The following is a 24,080-nucleotide window of genomic DNA, read 5'->3' on the forward strand; positions in this document are numbered from 1 at the left end:
AAATTTATACTACACTTACACAAAAATGAGTGAATTCTATTAATTTTTTTATTTTTTTTATAATAAAATTCACTCACTTTTATAGGGAGACACGTGAGATAAATTTTTTTTTCCAGAGGGCAGAAACATTTTTTCCATCTTATATATATTCTGTGTTTTCACTCTACTTTCACTTTCAATTCCAAAATAAAAAACCACTCTATATCCACTCTTCTCAATCTAGAATTCACATAACTTCGTAGACTAGAACGACGTTCCCATCAGCATGCGAAACTATAACTCCGACAACGATGACCACAGCCTCTACGACGTAAACTTTCACTCCGCCACCATCCACACCCTCCTCACCTCCGTCCCCTCCATGGTCGACTCTTGGCTTTTAGAAATCCGCCGTCTCCACAGCAACCACCTCCTGCGCCACCGTCTCATAGTAGGCTTGGACGTCGAGTGGCGCCCCAACACCCACCGCAACATGAAGAACCCCGTGGCCACACTCCAACTCTGCGTGGGGCGCCGCTGCTTGATCTTCCAGATCCTCCACGCGCCGTACATACCCAACTCGCTTGTGTCATTTCTCGGCAACGTCAATATCACGTTCGTGGGCGTTGGGATTGAGGAGGACGCTGAGAAGCTTCTCGAAGACTATTCGCTGCACGTGAACAACTTGGTTGAACTTGGAACCCTTGCTGCGGACATGTTGGATGACCCTGAATTGAAGAGGGCTGGGCTCAAGACGTTGGCTCTACGCGTTTTGGAAAAGGAGGTTGAGAAGCCCAAAAGGATATCGAGGAGTAAGTGGGACAAACTATTTCTCACTGAGGAGCAGGTCGAATATGCCTGCATTGATGCCTTTGTCTCCTTTGAGATTGGACGTGTTTTGAGTACTAATGGGATTCTATTCTCACCCTGATTTGTGTGTGGTTGGTTTCCAATTATGCTTAATTTTATGTTAGGCTTATAGAGTGGGTTGTTGACATGGTTGGGGTCGTTCTTCTAATCTTTATTGTTATATATCTCTAATTTACTATGAGTACTCTAAACTGTTGAGTGAGGGAAAGAGATGCAAAGTCTTGTTTTTCTTTTGAGGGTTCTCTAATCACTTAAGGTTGTAGTTGTACATGGGAGGGAAATATCTTCAGTACTGATGTAGTACTGAAGAGTACTAGTGTAGTACTGAAGACTAGACTCAGTACATCATTTATTCAATTTAGAAAATATAATATATTTTCTTTACTATTTTACTCTTCTTTGTATGGTTATTTTCTCCAAAACCATCATTATTTTCTACTTTTAGTAAAGGAGTACATACTACAGTAGCACCAAAGATATACTCCAATGGGAGATGAAATGGTTGAGTGTTCCTCTACTCATACAGCGCTTGAAGGTGGAAGAGTGAAGTTGAGTTGGCTGATTTAAACTAAATTAAAGACCAGAATTTCTTATTAACATAACCCTCTCTCTATGTGCTCAAAAGGGTAGAATTGGGTGGCAATTTTGCCCAATCATAATGCATGCAATCTGACTTCATGCTCCTTATTGGATGCATGCCTTAAAGCTGAATGTGTTTTTAAAATAAGGCTGAATGGTTTTGTATAAGGCAACAAGCAAGGTCAGCCTTTTATCTCCTCTGGGCGCATGTGAGGGAGGAATGGAGAGGGCTGATTTGAATTGTTTAATAAGAGGCTAAGTTAGAATTCCTCTTTTTTTTTTTTTTTGTTTGCTTTTAATCTATCCTAAATGCACAAAGGGGGAGATAAGGATGGCTTAGCCATGTGGCGATTTCTAGCTAATTAGTGGCTGACTTGTTGGATTACTAGGAGAAGATAAGATTAGGGCAAAGTGTAAAGGAGCTTGGGCTGACTCATGGATACTTGGGAGATCAAAAATATACAAGCCCAAATGTTGCTAACTTAAGCACTCACCCATAAAATAATGGTTTCCCAAGCCTTTCAAATATTTTTAAATCTTTAAATATATTATTATTAATTTGTTTCTACCTCTTCCAACGAAGGTCTCACATGCCTAAAATAATTTCTCACTTATTCTAATAATTCACATCATTTCCTAACTCAAAATTAATTCCCTACTAGTAGCCATATAAATCGAAGGCCAACAATTAATATATATATATATATATATATATATATATATATATATATATATAATTCAAATTTCCACACATGCATTCTTATGCCTTATCGTATTTTATGTATTTTTCTTAATTATGTGGGATTAACTTCAAGAAACTTCCTTCCCCTTGGTGCGTGCAGCCATCGTTGGAGAGCTGAGTTTGCTGCTCCTTTGTTCCATTCGGTTTTCCTTGTGTGCTGGCTAGAGGTAGGCACAAAATCTCTGTTCTTTTTCCCCTATTTCACAACCGTGATGCATGTCTAGGAAATAGCTCGTTTAGTTATTTTTTGTTCTTTTTGACTCTGCCATTTTTGTATCCCTAGACTCTAGATTGAAAGCTTAAGAATTAAACTTTGAAAGGATCTTTTGATAAAAGTTGGGGCTGTTTGATGATGACTTGATATATCTCTAATTTTTTTTTTTATGAAACAATAATTAAGTTATGGACAGCATGATTAGGCCCTTGTAGCGCACATTGAGTGAAGTAGTTGAGTTTTGGAATAAGTTCTCCTTGATGTTTTGCTTAGATAAACCCGATTCTGACTTGGTAAATATTGTTATGAACTAAGCCTTATTTAAATTAAGTGCATAGTATAAGCTTAGGTTTCCTTCACGTACACTTGGTCTTGTCGAACAAAATTTTGAAAAAATGTCTTGAGCCTTTATATACTTAAAACCAATTCTGTTTTGAGCCCAGATGTGTACTAAGTCTCATTTAATTTATATAGACAACATGGTAATAGGTTCTCTTTGTGCACATTTGAGTAGAAAAGTAAAAATTGCATAATTTATTCGTGAGGACCTTTTATGTGTTAAAAACCGATTATGTTTGGGTTTGATTAAGTCATTGTTAAACTTTAGAAAAATTGTTATTGAAGTCAAAATGTTGTTGGTAAAGGAACCTTGGAAAACCGATTGGGTTTTGGGGTAGAAAAGAGTGAAAATGTTTCTGCGTATAAGTATTTATCTAGCAAACGATTCTGATTAATAATGCCTCTGTTTAGGTGCGCATATTTTGTGAGACTTTGGATCATTTTAGCTACTGCTTGGTAAATTAATTGTGACGAGCGAGGTAAGTGTTAGGTGGTATTACCTAATGTGACTATTGACTAGTGTATAAAATTATGACATGTTGCCACATGTGCCTAATAATTCTTGTGCCATTTATGATGAAAGTATTCTGCCTATGTCTTGTTGGTAATTTTGTTATGAGGTAAAACTGTTATATGGCAGCTTGAAGAATATGTTATGATACTGATGATTTAGTCATGCACAATTACATCATACCGCATCCGTTTTTCCATTGGCGTGTGAAAGCATAGCATGGCATACGTGCATAAATGTCATGTTGCATTGGCTAATAATAATATCTATATAAATATGCATTCGTTTGAGCGCACATCATATAGGCATTCCTTCGGTACCAGGGTATGGGACACTTGGCTTCCGTCCGCATAGGCCACAATTGGAATTCACCTTTGAGGGAGCCATTATGGAATATCCACTGTGTATGTTGTACGTGCACGACGGTGCTATGACGTACTTTATGATGGCGTTATATACGCACTATGAAATGTTAAGATTTATCAGAAAAATGAAATGTTGATGCGACTGTTTTATAATTTTGTGCCTAGTTTAATATTGTTGCCTTATTGCTTTTGCTATCACACTACTGAGATTTTTCTCACCCCTTTGGGGCTGCAATTTTATAAAATTGCAGGAGGACGCAAAAGCATTTGAGGACAAGAATTTATGGATATTTGATGTTATGTGCTGCTTTTGGACTTTTGTTGTTGCTGTTTATTTGATGGATGACTGTATTAATTTGAGAAGTTTGAACTACTGTTGAACTATGATTTTATTACTGTTTTCGGACTTTTATGATCAGCAAGTACCTTGGAAACAAATTCTAGAAATGTTTTGCGAAAATAATTTCTGGCGTTTTATTAAGTGCTGATTTTCAAACAGTTTTGCGAGCACTTTGCGAGTTACGTTACAAGGGGCAAACGAACTCCGATTTACTATTATTTTATATGCACGCGAAGCCTCAGACGTGCTCTTTCTAGATTATATGGAATATTTTTTTGAATCATCGAAACTAATTTTATACGAATTTTTAAAGACAGCATGTCAGGAAAATAATATTTTCAGCAACTTAAGAAATATACTCTGATTTTTGTAAGGAATCTTGGTTTCAATTAATAGTTTTTTTTTTAGCAACACTAAAATGATGTCAAAAACTCTAATTCCGCTTAGCAAACAACTTTCTTGGATGAGAGGGTGTTACACTAATTGGTATCATTTGAGTTGGGTATCAAGTCATTTGCACCAGACTTCTTAATATAATTTCAAGGTTATCTTAAGTGAAAACCATATATGAAGCAAAGAGAATAATCAATGCCAACCTCATCATAAATATCCAATTTTCTAAAACCAATTTAAGAATCTGCTTCAAGGTTTAATTCTATACAAGGTTACTTATATTCTCTATTTCTGCATCAATATTGTGCCAACAATTTGTAAAAGTGGCCTATTCTATTCTATTATTTTCTCTACTTCTCATTGTTTTCATAGGGAACGAAGAGGTATAATCTGTTTGGTTTATATTTTACAAAATAGGTATATTTAAAGGTTTTGTAAATTTTTAATTAAAATTAATTTAAATATAAAATTAAATTAATATTTTTGGAAAGAAACACCATTGCAAGGAAAATATTAACAGGGAACATTTAGATATTCACCCATTGCACTGTGAGATGAAACGACTGCTTTATCTTCGCACTCGGTGCACGTTTGTGAATATTTTTTTAACTTTTCCTTTTTTAAGTATAAGTTAGACTAAATAACTTTTTACAAAAGTTAGATTTTAGAATAAATTTTTTTTAAAAAATTGTATCAGCTTTTTTATTTTTTTGAAATGTGTATACCACTCCGAAATATATAGTTTTTAAGTAACTTTTAGAAAACATTTGATAAAGGATAAATTTTTTTTTATGAAAATTATGATTTTCAGGAATATGTTGGAAGAATAAATTTTTTTTAGAATGTGATTAAAAAATTGTTTGAGAAATTTGTGTGTATTTTGTTACTGTATTGAATTTTTAAAATACCACCGACGGTGTTTTATATTGAGAAAGTATGTGTAAACAGAATCTTGAAATTATTTCTTGCAGGAAAATTTTTGCACTTCCTCTTGCCAAACATTAAAAAATAAGATATCCAATTTTAGTTTCCCCAAAATCTTAAATAGCTAAAATTTTTGAGAGGGTTATATTTGTAATTTCCTTTCACTTATAACCATATTTTAATTTTTAATTTTCGTCAATATAATAATTATATATTATAAAAATTTATTAATTAATTAATAAATATAATTCAATAAATTATAATCATTAAATTTATAAAAATTAATAATTATAATTTAATTATAAGCCAAAAACTTCTCTAAAAAAATTATACAATCATCAAAATTGCTTTAAGGAATAAATATTTATCCTTTTAAATAACACAACTTATATCATTTTATTTTTATCAAAAAATGAAACTCATATTTTTTTTTTCTTCATATCCCTCTCCTCCTTCACGTGTCTGTTTCTCTCTTTAAAAAATGACACAATCCTTTAAATCACACGCACTTTTTCCTTACTTTACATTTTAGCTTAAATGTAGATTTTAGCTGAGAGAGAAAAAAAATAAAAATAAACCTCCTTTCAAAAGAGAACGAGAAGAGGAATAAGTAGAAAAGAAGAAGAGGATTCATATGCTGAAGGTTTGGGGTATTCTGAGGGAAGTTCAAGCTTAGACTCAAACCCAAATCTTCCTTTTCAACCATCATCTCTAGTGTTTGTGAGAAAGGACACAAATTAAGCCCTTTTGCGTTTGAACAACTTTGTGTGTACTCAAAGACTGAGTTTGAAGCAACTGGGCAGAAGGTTTTAGTGAGAAAGAGAGTGAGCATTTCAACACAGAGAAAAGGGTGGGGGGGAAGATGCAGAGATATGGAAGGCGAGGTTGGTTTTCAGTGATTTAGGTGTTATTGTTGGGAAAACTCGGTTCCCTGAGATCGGCTAAGCAGCTTTTGTGCGGAAGTCAGTCAACAAGATCCTGATCTCAGATCTCGGCAATACCTCGGCCTGAACTTCACCAGGTCAGGCAGCGCAGCGGAAAAATCAAAACGAAAACACAGGAGAGAGAGAGAGAAGAAGAACACAACCAGATTTAACGTGGGAAAACCTTCTTGAATGAAGAAGTAAAAAATCCACGGGACCTAGTCCAGATCAGAAATCCACTATGAAAATAATGGTTACAACGAATCAAATACACCAATGTGGTGGTTAACTCAACCTCTCCAACAATGGTGATAATCAAACTACCCTAGAGATATTTCACTCAAACTCTCTCTAGAGATCTCTCAAATGCAAAGCATAAAGCCTTGCTCAAACAATCAAATAATTCTCTCAAATTTGTTCTCTCAAATCTGACCTCTCTTATCTAACCTAGCCTCCACCCTCAACTAATGAGTATATATAGAGGAGGTGGAAATTAGGGTTAGGGTTTTTAGGAAACCCCTCAAATGGGCTTGGGCTTAGCATTGAAGGAGGAAGCCTAACAAATCTCCCCCTCCGACTTCAATGCGTCGGCTTCAGCATCAACCCGGCTCCTTCACAGCAGTCTTCAAATTTTCTTGCTGGAACCGGCTTTGTCATCATGTCGGAGCAATTTTGGTCAGTGTGCACCTTGACGAGTTCGAGCTCACCACCTTCCACCACATCCCGGATCCAGTGATACCTCACGTCAATATGCTTAGTGCGGGAGTGATAGGTCGAATTCTTCGCAAGATGGATTGAGCTTTGATTGTCACAACCCAGCTCGTACTTGTCTTGATCATGGCCAAGTTCCATGAGGAACTTCTTCATCCACAACATCTCTTTGCTTGCCTCAGTAGCGGCAATGTACTCAGCCTCAGTTGTCGATAGTGCAACACATTTCTGAAGTCTTGATTGCCAAGAGACAGCTCCTCCGGCAAATCTCATTAAATATCCTGTAGTCGACTTTCTCGAGTCGGCGTCACTCCCTAAATCAGAATCCGATTAGCCTTGCAACTCGGCTTTGCCTTCTCCAAAATGGAGACATAAGTCGGTTGTACCTTGGAGGTACTTGAAGATCCACTTCACTGCTTCCCAGTGCTCCTTGCCGGGGTTTGACAAATACCGGCTTACCATTCCTACAGCATACGCCAAGTCGGGTCTAGTGCAAACCATTGCATACATCAAGCTTCCGACGGCGGATTGGTAAGGGACCTTCATCATTTCATTTTTGTCTTCATCAGATCTCGGACATTGCTTCTGGTTTAGCTTTATGTGTCCGGCTAGGGGGGTGCTCACTGTTTTGGCTTTATCCATGCTGAATCTCTTCAAAATCTTCTCAATATATTTCTCTTGACTTAACCACAGTAGCTTCTTCTGTCTATCTCGGATAATCTTTATTCCGAGAATCTGTTTTGCAGGGCCGAGGTCCTTCATTGCGAAGGACGAGCTCAACGCCTTTTTCAGGGCGGCTATCCTCGATTTGTCTTTCCCTACAATAAGCATGTCGTTAACATATAACAACAAGATCAGAAAGTCTCCGGCCTCATACCTCTTCACAAATACGCAGTGGTCGACATCTGTCTTCTCAAACTTATGATCAGTCATAAATGATTCAAACTTCTTGTACCACTTTCGAGGTGCTTGCTTCAAGCCATAGAGGCTCTTCTTCAACCGACATACCAAGTCTTCTTGGTCTGGAGCTTGGAATCCTTCAGGTTGCTCCATATATATTTCTTCTTCTAAGTCACCGTGAAGAAATGTCGTCTTCACGTCCATTTGTTCTACCTCGAGGTCCATCGAAGCCGCCATGGCTAACACGGTTCGGACCGAGGTCATTTTCACCACAAGAGAAAAAATCTCCTCAAAATCAACTCCTTTCTTCTGATTGCAGCCTTTCACTACAATCCGAGCTTTATATCTCGGCTTTTTTCCGTTCTCTTCATTCTTAATCTTGTAGACCCATTTGTTTTTCAAAGCTCGTCTACCTTTAGGCAACTCGGTCAGCTCATAAGTCTGATTCTCGTGCAGAGACTTCATCTCGTCCTGCATTGCCTTTTTCCATTCTTCTTTCTCTGAGCTCATCACAGCCTCATCATAACTCTGAGGCTCACCGTCTTCAGCAACAACGGTGTATTCATCAGATGGGTATCTCGTAGAGGGTCTTCTTTCTCGAGTTGGATATCTCGGCTGTTCTTCAGCTTGAGAACCCGGTTCATCAATTTCATCCCGGATCTCATCATCAACTCGGACCTCAGTGTCTTGGTCATCTTCAGCTTGTTGCTGATCATCATTTTCTCGATTTTCTCCCCCTGCTTCAGCTCGGACAGGAGGGATGGGTTCTTTATGTCTGACAGTAACTCGGACTTTGGGTTTCGAGATGTCATGAATGTTCTCATGCTCATGAAAGATCACATCTCGGCTTCTCACTATCTTCTTATTGATTGGATCCCAAAGTCGGAACCCGAACTCACATCTCGGCGAACCAAGATAAATGCATTCTTTAGTCTTTGCATCAAGTTTGGCCCTTTCATCTTTAGGGATATGCACGAAACTCGGCATCCAAACACCTTCAATTGATTGTAGGCCGCTTTCCGACCTGTCCAGACTTCTTCTGGAATTTCTCCTTCAAGTGGCCGTGATGGTGAAAGGTTGATTAAATCAACAGCAGTTTTGACGGCTTCTCCCCAGAATGATTTCGGCAATCCGGCATTGGATAACATGCTTCAGACCTTCTCTTCAATAGTTTTGTTCATCCTCTCAGCGAGTCCATTCAGCTGAGGTGTCTTGGGGGGCGTCTTCTCAAGTCGAATCCCGGCCGCTCTGCAGTATGCATCAAACGGGCCGCAATACTCACCACCATTGTCAGATCAGACCACCTTCAATTTCTTGCCAGTCTCCCTTTCAACCATCGCATGGAATTCTTTAAAGGAATGGAGTACCTGGTCTTTAGACTTCAACAAATACACTCACACTTTGCGGGAATGGTCATCTATAAATGAAACAAAGTACTGAGTTCCTCCAAGGGATCTTTCCGACATGGAGCAGACATCAGTATGGACGAGGTCAAGAATATACCTGCGTCGTCTTGGTTGATCCGGTCTCACAAAAGAAACCTGGTGCTGCTTTCCAGCTAGGCAATGCGTGCAACTCTCCAACGCTTGGCCTTTCAACCCGGTCAGTAATCTTTTCTTGTTCAGGATCTGGAGCCCTTTCTCGCTCATGTGGCCGAGGCGCTTGAGCCATAGCTCCAAGCTAGATTCATCTCGAACAGAATTGGCTTCTCCGCCATTGATCTTTCCTTGCATCACGTACAAGGAGCCTTCTTTCTTACCTCGGGCCATGACCAAGTTTTCCTTGGCCAGCTTCCATCTCACACTACCGAAGTAGTTCACTAACCCGGCATCATCAAGTTTTCCTACCGAGATTAGGTTCAAACGCATGTCAGGAACATGCCTTACATCTTTCAACACAAGTCGGCATCCGACATTTGTGGTCAGAGTTACATCACCGACACCAACAATCTTGCTGGTCACTTGATTTCCCATCTTCACGACTCCAAAGTCACCACCTCGGTAAGAGGAGAGAAAACCTTTGTGTGCAGTAACGTGGAAAGAGGCACTGGAGTCAACAATCCAGGTGCAGTCATCATATGCAACATTCAAATAATTATCCTCACCAAGGAGGAATATCTCAGCATCAGGATTTGCAGCCACCGCAGTGGTGCTCTTGTCTTCCCTCTTCTTGGGAATAATCTGATCCGGCTTCACAGAGTCGTTCTTCTCATCATTCTGCAGGGTCCAGCAGTCTGACTTCTTATGGCCTGTCTTTCCACAGTAAAAGCACTTCAACTCATATTTCGACTTTGACCGACCTCTGGACTTGTCTCGTCTGTCACGACCTCTACCTCGGCTTTTGCTTCTACCGCGGGAGTCAGATTTCCCTTTGTTCTCAGCAACGTTGGCCTTAGACGTACTCGAAGTACCTCGTTCTCTTCTCCTGGATTCTTCACCCAGGAGGCTGTCTGTCACGACATCCATCTTCAATTTTTCATTTGGAGTCGAGTTATTCAGGGTCACCACCAGAGTATCCCAGCTTTCTGGCAGCGAGCTAAACAGCAGCAATGCCTGCAATTCTTCATCAATTTTCATATCAGCCTTTGACAGCTGATTCACAATACCTTTGTAGGTGTTCAGGTGTTCAATCATGCTCATGCCGTCCTTGTATTCAAGCTTAACAAGTCGGCGAACCAGGTGTGCTTTGTTCCTGGGAGTCTTCTTCTGAATCATGGACTCCAGCTTCGTCCACAACTCATACGCGTTCGTGAATTCGGACACGTGCTCAAAGAGACTTTTATCAATATATTTCTTGATCGTGGCTACCGTCTTCCGACTCAGGATCTCCCACTCCTTATCGGTTTTGCCTGCCGGTCTCTCATCAAGGATAATGAGCTCATGTAAATCTTTGCAGTAGAGATGATCCTCCATCATCGGTCTCCAATAAGTGAAGTTGTCTGCGGTCAACTTGAACATATCTCCATCATGAGTTATGCCACTGGTCTCCATCTCGTCTCCCTCAGAACCCGTCGAACTTGGGCTCTGATACCACTGTTGGGAAAACTCGGTTCCCTGAGATCGGCTAAGCAGCCTTTGTGCGGAAGTCAATCAACAAGATCCTGATCTCGGATCTCGGCAATACCTCGGCCTGAACTTCACCAGGTCAGGCAGCGCAGCGGAAAAATCAAAACGAAAACACAGGAGAGAGAGAGAAGAAGAATACAACCAGATTTAACGTGGGAAAACCTTCTTGAATGAAGAAGTAAAAAACCCACGGGACCTAGCCCAGATCAGAAATCCACTATGAAAATAATGGTTACAACGAATCAAATACACCAATGTGGTGGTTAACTCAACCTCTCCAACAATGGTGATAATCAAACTACCCTAGAGATATTTCACTCAAACTCTCTCTAGAGATCTCTCAAATGCAAAGCATAAAGCCTTGCTCAAACAATCAAATAATTCTCTCAAATTTGTTCTCTCAAATCTGACCTCTCTTATCTAACCTAGCCTCCACCCTCAACTAATGAGTATATATAGAGGAGGTGGAAATTAGGGTTAGGGTTTTTAGGAAACCCCTCAAATGGGCTTGGGCTTAGCATTGAAGGAGGAAGCCCAACAGTTATCACCTGTAGTTATTTCTGGCTTCCTATATTGTGCAGGTATCTATCTGCTGTGCTCTAGTCACGGGGCTTCATTCAGCATTCATTCTCTACTTCCTCGGTACTTGTTCATTTCTGCTCTTTCTTTCACTTTTTTCTCATTCTTGTTTGATTTTATGGTTTTGTGCTAAATTCTGTTAGTGTTATTGCTTGAGTGTGTTTGCATAGAAGAGTCCATGTAAAAAACCAATTCAACCAAAAGCTTAAGCTGTTGGGTGAGGCTATATTAATAGTTTTTATATATCTCAACACGCCCCCTCACACGAGAGTCCACTGGGCTTGAAGGGTGAACAATGCACAGACCCACCTACCTGTGCGAAGAAAGAAATTCCACTAGAAAGAAAGTGGGAAGCGGTGAGGATCGAACCCGGTACAACCGAGGCTCTGATGCCATATAAAGAACCAATTTAACTCAAAAGCTTAAGTTGTTGGGTGAGGCTACATTAATGGTTTTTATATATCTCAACAATCCCCATTAAACCCCGATCTCAGGCTTGCCCTCTTGCTTAAGTGTGTTTGTATATGGACAAAAATTCTGTTATGCATTGGTAGAAGCTACTACAAACCTTAAGGAAAAAAAATTAAAGAAGGGATTAATCCTTAGTGAGCTGAAAGTAAAATATTAATGTAAAAGCATTTCAGTATTTACTTTTGTATTAGGAAAGAAATTGTCACTTTTCTATATGTTTGTCTCTAGGAGATATTCTCATCATTTTGTTTGCTAGCTTGTAATCAAATGTGCAAGTCATTTTGCCCTTAGTTTAATGCTAACATTGTCTTTTTACCTTAACTATGACGTAGCAATTAACAAGAGGCGAATTACTTACCAAGTTTACTATTTACTTTTGCATTTAAAATTTATATGGCTGCTGCTATTTGCAGCTACCTATTAGATTTATTCTTCTTAGTAGTATAATTGCTTTATAAGGAATTGTACATTTCCTGTTGGAGCTCATGTTGATGCTTTAATACCAAAAATATCGTTTGTAAAATTCATGTCCTGTGTAAATGAAGACGATTTTAAACTTCACTAGAAGTATCGGGGTCTTGTTTACAATTTTTGCATTTTTTTCTCTTAAACTTTGATTTGACGATGGAAAGAATGAATAAAATTGTAGTCTTTCTCTTTGACCTTTATCTCTACTCTTTTTTTTTTTTTTTTTCACTTCCATATATTTATATTGTCATTTTGCATATTGGATTAACCTGATTCTTATGTCAATTTTTAATGGAAAACAGAAATGTTATGTTGAAACCAATGGGTGATCAAGATAAATTTCCGGGCATAGAGTGACTGCAGAGCATCTAGTTTTTACTCTGGTAATATGTTGCCATCTAAATTTGGTGGGTGTAAAATTCGATCAGAGGTTTGGAAGCACTTTGTTAAGGAGTCTATCTCGGAAAAGAAAGCTAAATGCAACTATTGTAGTTGCTTGGTCTTGTACAAACATGGAACACAGAGCATGAAAAGCCATTTGATGAGATGCTACTCTAATCCAGATAATATTAGAAACAGGATTCATAAAAGTAGAAACAAATGTCATAAATCTGTTCCATTCTCAACAACAGCTACTCCATCAAATGAACAAGTTCACAAAGTTCTCCTGAAAGTTTTGGTGGACAAAGGCAAAAACAAAGTTGTGTTTGCTGAGGCAGGGAAGGATTTTGTCGATGCTCTCTTGAGCTTCTTAACATTGCCTTTAGGAACTGTTGCTAGACTCGTGGGTAAGGAGTCAAACATACAACCGGTGAGAGTTGGCAGCCTGAGTTCATTGTATCAAAGTGTGGCAGATCTTGAAGAAAAGCATCTATGGACACGGACCTGCAAAGAAATGCTACTACAGCCAAGGAAATCAATGGAACCTTATTGTCAACAGCTGAAACTGAACATTGATGACACGAACCCCACGAAGTACTTCATTTGTGAGAACTGGGATTGTAGTAGAAAGTTAAGTGGGAGCCTTTTAAGCACTTTTAGGAATCAAAGATGCAATTGCGGAAAACTAATGAACAGAATAATATCCCCAGCGAATTTGACTCTAGAAAATGGCTTTGTTAATGAGTCTGCTACTTTTATCATTTGTGACGATCTCTATGTGATGCCTAATGTTGTTGGAACAAGTATAGGTCTGCTTAAGAAGCTTGGAATCGATGACATGGATGCTCTTCAGGAACAAACTGTAGTTATCAGCAAGAAGGAGGTATGTTTTTTCAGCTTGTTATCATATTTGCTGTTGATAATTTTTTCACTCTCTCATTGATTAGTTCATCTTTGATTTGTGTAGGTAGTGGATCTGCTCAAGTTTTCATTGCTCTCAAAGACTCCTCTGAGTTACTTTATCTTAGAGAAGAAACAATTCCTTAATGATTCTAACCGAGGAAATCAATCTCAGTTTGAGATTGGAAATGTAGCATGTGATGGGGGTAGGCAAATGGTTGTGAAATTACTGGTAAGAAAATCTAACAGCAAGATTCTGTTTGCTGAAGCAGAGGAAGATTTTGCTGACTTTCTTTTTAGTTTTCTCACCTTCCCCTTGGGAGGAGTGTTGCACATGCTAGAAGAATTCTCTTCTTTGAGCTGTGTTGATAAATTATTTAAGAGTATGACTGAATTGAGTTCAGACAGATATTTAAGCTCACAGGGACTGAAAGACAAACTAGCTAACCCTCAGTGTGCCCCGCAATTTAAGCTCAGCAACCAGATATTACCGATTGGGGAGGCATGCTTACCTGTGTCTTGTTCGTATACATGCAATACTTACCGTTTTGAACTGAATGCACCCTTGAAATATGTTGATCCCAAGTCCTCTACCGGAGAATTATCAAGTCCTCGAGGATTTGCCAAAGGACCATCAATGTACATGGTGACAGATGACTTGGTTGTGACTCCAATGTCGTCCATCTCTACTGTTTCATATCTAAATAGATCAAAAGTCTCCCTCTCTGACTTGGAGGAAAGGGTCATCAGCGTTGGTCTGAAGGAGGTAAGGCAGTGTGAGACTTGTTTAAGCTTGGTTGTTCATAGAATTTTGTTATTTGTATCAGATTAGATCACACTTTTTTATTCAATGTTGCAGGGTCTCAGCATACTAAAAGCTTCATTGACCTCAACATCTGCTTTGACAAACGGTCTCCGCCAATATTTGAAAACCATCAATGTGTACCAAAAAAAAAAAAAAAAAAACCATCAAGGAGGAGAATTGACCAATTATTTCCATCTTGGCTAATATTATAGTAATCGTCGGTGTTAAAAAAAAAAAAATACTTTTCTACTTCCCTTGCTGTTTTAATTTGATGCTTGAGATTAGTTGATGGACACTATTTCATCAAATATTGTGTTTCATGTAAAATATTCTGAATGCGCAGTGATTTCCTTTCCTTTCTCAGTTATTTTCTGCCAAGTGAGAGAACTAAACTTTGGTACTAGGGAGTACCCAAGTGGGTATTTCGTTTTTTCACATTTGGAAAATTTTTCAATGTGGTTGGAATTTTTTATTTTTTTAAAGTGGTGAAATTTTTTTTCAAATGTAAAAAGATAAAGTACCCACTTGAGTACCTTGTATTACCAAAATTTTGTTCCAAGTGAGAATAGCAATCCCTGTCGTAGGTTAGGACTCTTTAGTGGCCCACCATGTAGTCGTAAATATCACCTCTAGGACTGTAAAGGCTGAAGTGGAAGAAAAATAAAGAAATATATATTCACTATCAATCACTAGACCGAAACTAATTCTAATTATATCCATTGATAAAAGATTAAATTTTGTTATGTCGATATTTACAGCTTATAGAAGAAAATCAGTCAAAGAGTTGATTGTAAATTTGTTACATCTGTCTCCTTAATGCACATCACATGCTTCCTCAAAGTCATCTAACTGGCGCTTCAAATCTTGAAAAACTAAGGGCATGTTTGGTGCGACGTATAAAACCTGATAGTATAAGCTTATACTATACATTATGATAATCTTAGTTGTTTGGAGTGACCATCGTATTGTATAAGCTTATACATCATACCCCCTTAATACATCAAAATGATGTATAACTTAATCAGGTCTACAAGGGTGGGATTAGACCTGATAAAGAATTAATGTATAAGGCTAATCACATACCATATTTTTTTTACCCATTACAACCCTTCTTCTCCTTTCTTCCCCATAGCTGCTACTACCCTAACCTCAAACGAGCTCGCCAGAAGCTCCTCGAATGCACCGGCATATTCTTCCTCGACGGCGACATCAACGACGCCGCACTCCTCCGAAAGCTCTTCGACGTGGTGCTGTTCACCCACGTGATGCACCTCACGACGCAAGTTGGGGTCCGCTACACTATGCAGAATCCTGGATCCTATCCTGGATCCTATCTGCACAGCAACATCTTAGGGTTCGTGAGCCTTCTAGAAGCGTGCAATTCGGCGAACCCTCATCTCGCCATTGTTTGGGCTTCCACGATCTCCGTTTACAGTCTCAATTTGAAGGCTTGTCAACATAATGGAGAAGCTTCTGAAAACCAAGGCAAAGAATAGGTGCTTCCTATGCCGAGAAATGGAGATGTTAAGTTCACCCATGCCAATATTAGTTTGGTTCACAAGGACCTTAGGTACAGATCTACCACTAATTTGGAGATAGGGCTCAAGAAATTTGTAAAGTTGTACCTTGAATTTTATTGTGGGTCTAATATGAGTATATGTTTGAAGTTTGTTACAATTGCAGGTGTACAGTTGTATTAGGTATTAGGGAATAACTAGGCAATAGGCATCACTGTCCCTCTTTTTTTCTTCTTTGTAATTTTGCTTCATTTTCATAATCAATTGTATGCCTTTTAGGTTATTCATTGTACATTCTTCAATTGTGACTTTGAGAGTTCGAGTTGATGTTACTTGTTTGTGCACGCATTTTTTATTTTCTTGTATGTTGCCAGTTCAAAACATTTGCATCCTAAAGTGTTCCTTTGCCTGTTATTATTATCATTTAGGGATGAATTGTCTGATTCAATTGGTGACATTGGTGGAACTTTCAATGTAAAATGTCAATAGTAAATAACTTAGTAAGCTTCTGTCATTCAGAATGCTGTTTGGTTTTAGAGAGTCACTTGGTTTTTTCACATATTTATGTTATTTGGTGGCACCAACTTTGGGATGATGACTAAGTAATTAATGAATGATCATTGTTATGCAATGGTTCTTGAACAAAGCTAAAATGATAAATATGTATTTGATCATGTATAACAGTATAGTCATGTGGGTTGCAAGATATTCAAGGACAATTAATTTGATTAAAATGCTTTTTAGAAATTTGCATATTTCTTTCAGATTTCCTGGGAGTTTGGTCTTGTTATGAATGATCAAGAGTGGCTAAATCTGCATACCAGCTAAGGTTGGTAAGAAGGAAAAGAACCCTCAACTTTGGAGGATCTTGGTACCATATCTTTGTCTAGTATAATATTATTAAGCTGTTTGGAACTAATGGCTTGTTAAAATTAAGACTATTGTTATGTTTGTTCAGCAAATGGTAGCATTACCACATGATGCCATGCTTCGTTGACAGCTATAGCAAGAGGTCTGATAGTTAAATCTTCATTCTTGTCAGTTTAGGTGACTCGTTTGGTGCTCAAAAGATAAAGAAATACCAAATGTAATCATGAATTAATAAATTTTTTGGACACTGATTGATAGAGTTTTATAAAAATTAATATTTGGAGAAATTATATAAATTCTTTATTAAAGGGTATTTTTGTCAAAATTATTTATTTTTATCCAATCTAGTATTATACAGTGCATTACCAAACACTGGATAGTAGTATCTTACACAATACATTATCTTATATAATATCAAGCCAAACACTGTATAGTATTAAAATTTAATCAGGTCTTATACTTTCAGATCTTATACTATCAGGGCTTATACTATCAGGTCTTATCCTATACATCACACCAAACAGGCCCTAAATGCTAGAAGCAATCGTCAATGGTGTCACTTGAATATCATCCCAAACAAAAAATAGTTATGGTCTCCTCACAAAGCCAACACTGGTTCTCTTGTGCCATCAGAAGATCTCGGTTCAAAAAGTTTCTTGGCTCATTCATTAGTGAATTATATTAATTTCATATACTCCTATCCCGTACCAATAACAAAGAGCAGTGTTATCAAACTCGAATTAATTATTGATTTTGTCATAGTATTGGGTTGGGTCACCGATTCAACCATTGAGTTATTAGTTCAATAACATAAATTAAATATATATAATAAAATTAAAATTTAAAATTAGAAGTATTTTAATTAATAATTAGAGTTGGTTTAGTGGTATGTGCTATAAGTTATAATCCACATAACTTAGGTTTGAATCTCATTAGTGGCATTTTTCAAGCATTTTGTCAAAAATTTCACAAAACGAGGTTTTTTTTTTAAAAAAACTGCCGGTTTAATACCGTTTAAACCCTGTTCAAGAGCCAGTTTCATACCGAATCAAATGAATAACCTATTTAATATCTAAACCGGATCGATTGAAGATCCGATTTACGTGTCAACCGTTTGAATCGGTCAGATCAGGTCGAATTTTAAAACACTTGACAAAGAGTTACTCTTTTTATAACTCTTTTAAGGAGCAAATGGCTAATGATATTGTGAGAAACTTCAATAACCTTCACACTTTTTTGTATACATCCCCACATATACATTGCCATCCAGAAGGTTCAAAATAGATCAAAGGATAGGGTGAGACAACTAAATTGAAATTCGACAAAAATCTTCATCTTCATCAACTCACAATACATTGTTCTCTTAATTGTACGCTGTAGACTGTAGTACATGCCAAAAGGATTATATATTTAGGGATCGACGCTCAATGCTTAATAACAGATTCAAGACGAATGTTTTGGGTTACTCATGGTTAGCCTCTCACTCAGTAGCAATCCGCAAAGACATCGTCAATGCCTAGTAAGCCCCTTGCCCAGTATGCTCTTTAATCAAAAGCTCATTTGGCTTACCATCAAATACTTAGATAAACTAATAAATGGTTGTTACCGTTAAACCCGACTAACGAGTGTGGGGTGAAAGAAATTCTTATATGCAGCCTTATCCTTGCATAACTACAAAGAAGTTGTTTCCTGGATTCGAACCCGACCTTTCAGTCATGAAGAAACAGTTTTACCACTCAGCAATTAAGACTTTAGTTACCAAAAAGGCTAGGATTAGGTTTTCTTGTATGATATAAATAATCCTGGAGATAGTATGCGTTAGGACATTGAATCTATTTTTGGCTTTAGTCAACTAATGTCTAAACTCTTTCCTCATCTCGTTTCAATTACAATAGATCATAAACAAATTTTTATGATTGAACTGTATTAATTAAACAAATATGATTTCTTTTTCTTAATGAGCAAGAATTATTTGCTCTCCTGGCGGAAACAACCAACAATCTAACCACTTTTGAGTACAGAAAATTAGAGAAGAGCTTCATTAGTATTATGAGCAATAATCGATCTCCTAAAAGCACTTTCAGCTTAGAGTAAGAGAATTTTAAACACACATTTAAAACACCAATATCTAGCTGGTTTCCTCTACACCCCACCCATAGAGAATATTAGTCAATTTCCTCCTTTGGGATTCTTCAGGAGGTTGAATAGGCTATTCGTCAAAGCAGCTTTGGACGTCAAGGAAGCCACCAACAGGTTTAGTGCCTGACCATGTAGATCATCATAGTCAATGGAAAAAGTATATATAGTCCAAAATTCATCATAGTCAAATCAAATAAACAAAAAAATAACATTAAGTATAACCATTCATAAGAATTAAATTGTCTAAATGTCAAGCTTAAGTAGAGGATTTCCCTCACAACCAAACTGATGAGCAACCTGTAATTTGAGTAAGGAATTATTTGGTAACCATGATGAATTAAGATCTTTCACACTAGTGTACAAGTTACTTATACAACCCAAAGACAATTAGCCTTCCATAAGATTCAAAATACATCCAAGAGGTGTTGTTAGAAAACTAAATAGAAAATCAACAAAATCTCCCTCAGATTCAGCAAACAGAACCCGGTTCTCTGATTTGCTCACTGTTATCTTGAGCTTCACAGAATCTGTTTTGTAATTTGGGCAACCGGGTGAGAAGAAGTATGTCGGTTTACATCCTCGATATGCCAAGAATACATCACTTAAAGGAGATTTGGAGATTAACGCTTGCTTTAGTATGCTAAAAACCTAAAAAAGAAAAAAACAAAGCTATCATTAAATAAGGAAATTTTCATATACCAGCATATAGAAGGAAGTATTAGTTTCAAATTTTGTTATATATCCAAGTATTAGTCGAATTTTATTTCCAAGAGCGAGGTTGGGTATTTCTATTTCCCCAATATAAGCATCAATCCCACTGTGTCAAAGTACATAACCACCTACATCACTTAAGTCCAATGTTCCACTCCACTATCCGCGTTCTAACGTTTGAACTATCGATAAAAATGAGAATTATTACATACTTTCCGTCAGGTTTATTCTTCTAGTAGGCTAATTTTGAATTCATGTTTTGTTTAATTAGATTGCATTTTTAGGATGTTCTCTGATGATGTCACATTCATAAAAGATTTCCAAGAATTTAAAATACTAATCAAAATAAATTTTTGAAATATCTTATAGCAAAATTTAATAATAATCTACCTAAGAATATGATTCTGTGGATCGAGGATAATTAGAAAGGGAGGATGATCTATCTATTCTATATTTAAATTTATTACCAATATACTCTATGTTAATAAAAGTTATTACTTTTTACCACAAGATTCCCAAAAATATGACCTCTTGTGAACCCACATGATTAGAACTGTTTAAAAGTGATCAATTTTTTTTTTTTTTGGGTAAAAAGTGATCAATTTTAGTTAAAGTAAGATAGATCGATACATAGTATTTAAAGTATAGTAAATTTATATATAAATTTTAAAATAAGGGTAAATTAATCAATCAAGGGAGAGTTAAAAAAATGGTTTTAGTTTAATTAATCTGAACTTTCCATCGCAAAATAATCATATAATTTTCCACGTAATTTAAGTATGTTTATTAGGAAAAGCTCACAACTACTATACATTGCTCCAATTGAAATCAATAATAAAGGAGCTTTTTTAAGTGCAAGTCAACAAGTACCACGTTCAATGAATAAAAAAGCAGTATTACCTCCTCCATGCCAACGTTTATAGTCAATTCTGTCATCTTTTTGAAAGTCTTTGTAGCCATATTGGAGGAGTTGTTGTACATAGTTTCCTGGAGAGCTTGGGCGCACCCTCAAATCATCAAAGATCAAGTACATGGATTCTTTAACAAAAACACCATTCTGGGGAGCCTCTTTCTTGGATTCTATCAGCTCCAATTCTTCGCTCATTAATTTCCCACAAGAGCAACTTAACCCAGAAAAAGCACTTAGCAAACGACTGTCCTTGTTACATTTGCTGCTACACATGAAATACTTTGTAGGCTCTGTATCATCTACGTTTAATTTTAGTCTCTGGCAAAGAGCCTCACATGGGTTGCGCGGAGAAAGCAGCATTTGCTTACAAATATGATTCCAGAAAACCTCAGTACTGGAATTTTCCACACTCTGGTACAGATTGTTGATACAACCAATCTCTACCGGTGGATGAGGTTGGTTCTTGGACACAAGCCGCATAATAGTTCCCAATGGAAGTGTCAAGAAACTGAAGAGAACATCTACAAAGTCTCCACTTGCTTCAGCCATAACTACACATTTTCTTTCTTTGTCCACCCAAAGTTTTAAGGGAATTTTTGTTTCTTGCTCAGAAGCCATGATGAGTCAAATATAAAAAAAAAAAAAAAAAACAGAAAATGAAGGGAAGAAATGTGTTAGTTCTAGCGAGGATTCTGATATCTCACCTTGATTGTTGCTTTGGACATGACATCTGTTTCCTAATGTGATACTTATAGTTGTGTTTGTAGTTGGAATAATAAAGGAAAGGAAAACAAAGAGACTTGCTCTGTTAACCCAGTATTATTATTACAGGAGAATATTAATCTTATATTAACAACACTCTCTTACACACTCAAAAAAATATGAGTTCCACTTCAATTTTTTTCTCTTTTTTTTTTGTACAACGGGACTCACTTAAAATTGTGAGTGCAACATAAGATAATGTTGCATAAGAAAATATAATCTCTTATTTTATTTGTGATAATAAATAAAAAAGAAAACATTATTCGTCCGTACACCCCAAAATTGGCGGAAACTAGTTAAAAGAAAATAAAAATTGGTGGAAACTATAGCACGCTTTGTATTTCCCTTTAATTTATATGTTTATCGGAGTGTATTTCCTTTGGTGGAAATTTTTTATATTTATAAGAATTTGAACCCAAAAACATTACTTAAATGGAATCAAGTATGTATCACTTGAATCAATCATTTTGGTTAACATTTTAATTGGCAGGACAACCCGTTTAGTGGTTAGCTTTTTATAATTATATATATTTTTAATTTTTTTGGAATAATATATTTAAAAAACACTAACATAATTATCAACAGGTGAAGCATAAATTACTAGTAACAGGAGAGTTGGTTCGGTTAATAATGTCTAGGATATTTCACTTGAAAGAAATGCATGCTAACGCAATAGTTACCTCCGGCTTACAAAACCAAATTATTAAAACAAAAAATCAGAAAAATATTTTCTTTTGGGTCGTTTCTTCTTGGAATTCTGCACGTTAAGAATGTTCTACACATTAGCTTTAAGAAGTATGAACCCTTTTTTGTGTGTGTTGGATAGCTTCTTTGCATTTGCACGCGTGAACTTAAAATAAGACTAAATATTATTTTTGGTCGTTAACAAAAAATACGGTTTTAATTTTAGTCTCTTACAAAAAAAATTAGTTAGTTGGTTCCTAACAAATTCAAACTGGACTCATTTAGTTGAAATCGTGATCCCTCACAATTTTAAAAAAGCCCATATTAATCCCTCAAAAAGATTAAAATGAGTCCACTTTGAATTTGTTAGGGACCAACTGACTAATTTTTTTTTGTAAAAGACTAAAATAGAGACTGTATTGTATTTTTTGTTAGGAACCCAAAATAATATTTACTCTAAACGTAAATGCTTACTTGTTAAATACATACCGATTTAATTCAGCATCAAACTTCTCAAAACTTTGAACAGCCCATGCATCTCAAAAATCACAATTGCCCTTAAATGCAAAGATGTAGTTAAAGAAAAAGTTGAAAACAATTTTTAAAGATATTGGAATTCGTTTCCTTTTAATTGGGGAACATGCTTGAGGATTGTGGCTTTAAAACTGCACTGATCTAAAAATAACATTTAATACTAATTAAGCGTAACATTGAATCTGATAAAAGTGACATCAACTTAATACAAACCGCCACCGCCAGCATCAATTGCTATCTTACATAGGGCTCTGTCAGTGATGAGATTTTTCATTATACCAAGGATAAATCCCACTGATGAGAGTCAAAGTGATTAGTGACGTTTGATTTTCAATTCATAATAATTATTATTTTCTGGTTCAACATCCCAAGAGTTTTTTACCCATGGGGGCGCAATCAAATCAAATTACTACTCTGCCACATTTTATTTTTTCAAGAATTTCTTTTTTTAATGTTTTTGCAAAGTTGAAATTTCTATATATTCGTGGAAAGTAACTGTCAGCTTGCATATATACGAAGTTGTGTTAGTAGAAGCAGAGAAGGGTTAATGGATGTCCTGCTAAGCTTTATCAAGTCTGCATTTGCTACCGAGAAACAAGTTGGCCTGAGAGTTTTGATTGATGAAAAGAAAAATAAAGTAGTGTTTGTCCAAGCAGAGAAGGATTTTGTGGATGTCCTTTTAAGTTTCTTAACCTTGCCGCTGGGCACTATTGTGAGGCTTGTAGGTAAGGAATCAAACATGAAGAAGGTTAGCATTGGAAGCCTAAGCACTTTGTACGAAAGCGTGGCCAATCTTGATGAAAATCATTTTTGGACAAACACGTGTAAGGAAATGCTGCTTCAGCCAAGGAACTCAATGGAAAGCTATTGCCAAAATATAAAGCTTAATATTGATGACACTGAGAAAACAAAGTACTTCATATGTGAGGACTTGGAGTGCAGTCGGCAATTAATTGGTGGCTTGTTGAGCAAATTCAAGAATAAAAGATGCAAATGTGGGAAACCAATGAATCGAGAGATATTTCATCGTAGTTCACCAGCAAATGAAGGGTTTGTTCAAGAAACGGCAACTTTTATTATTTCAGATGATCTTAAGGTGAAGCCTGATGATTTTCAAAATTCTGTTTGTTTACCCATGAGTCTTGGATCCAAAGACTTCGATACAATCAAACTAGTAACTGTGAATGTCACTCACAAAGAGGTATTTTTCCATGTTATATTTATATATATTTTTGTTTATTATTTTTAAATTGTAATTGCACTTGGATTACGATTAATGCGTTATCAAACTTAGTATTGCAATAAAAATAAAATTTATTCTATTACATAGTATATTGTATTGTTTTCTTTTGTAGATCCTGGACCTACTCAAGCGCTCCTTATTTTCCACAACACCTTTAACGGACGTATTATTGCTAAAGAAACAATTCATTGAGAATGAAGAACCAAGGAGTGTATCGGATTTTGATATTGGTGAGGTTGAAGCTAATGATG

General features: G+C 36.6%; 2 protein-coding genes and 1 pseudogene across 2 annotated transcripts; 2 read left to right on the plus strand and 1 right to left on the minus strand.

The window, feature by feature from the left end:
• The first annotated feature begins 265 nt into the window (after window positions 1-265).
• Window positions 266-910, plus strand: LOC133310530 (3'-5' exonuclease-like). The gene has a single exon (XM_061514580.1). It carries the CDS (start codon window positions 266-268, stop codon window positions 908-910), a length of 645 nt encoding a protein of 214 aa, XP_061370564.1.
• An 11,851-nt stretch (window positions 911-12,761) lies between these two features.
• On the plus strand, window positions 12,762-15,955 carry LOC133283528 (uncharacterized). The gene is given in 5 exon segments (XM_061483571.1): window positions 12,762-13,794; window positions 13,864-14,130; window positions 14,254-14,420; window positions 14,514-14,596; window positions 15,592-15,955. Coding segments are annotated over 5 exon segments (1,914 nt in total).
• A 3,273-nt stretch (window positions 15,956-19,228) lies between these two features.
• LOC133291634 (uncharacterized) lies at window positions 19,229-21,224 on the minus strand (annotated as a pseudogene).
• Window positions 21,225-24,080: the final 2,856 nt, after the last annotated feature.

This window comes from Gastrolobium bilobum, unplaced genomic scaffold (assembly GCF_033153095.1).
Source record: "Gastrolobium bilobum isolate Gb01-03AN ecotype WA unplaced genomic scaffold, APGP_CSIRO_Gbil_v1 utg79669, whole genome shotgun sequence".
Taxonomy (NCBI): Eukaryota; Viridiplantae; Streptophyta; class Magnoliopsida; order Fabales; family Fabaceae; genus Gastrolobium; species Gastrolobium bilobum.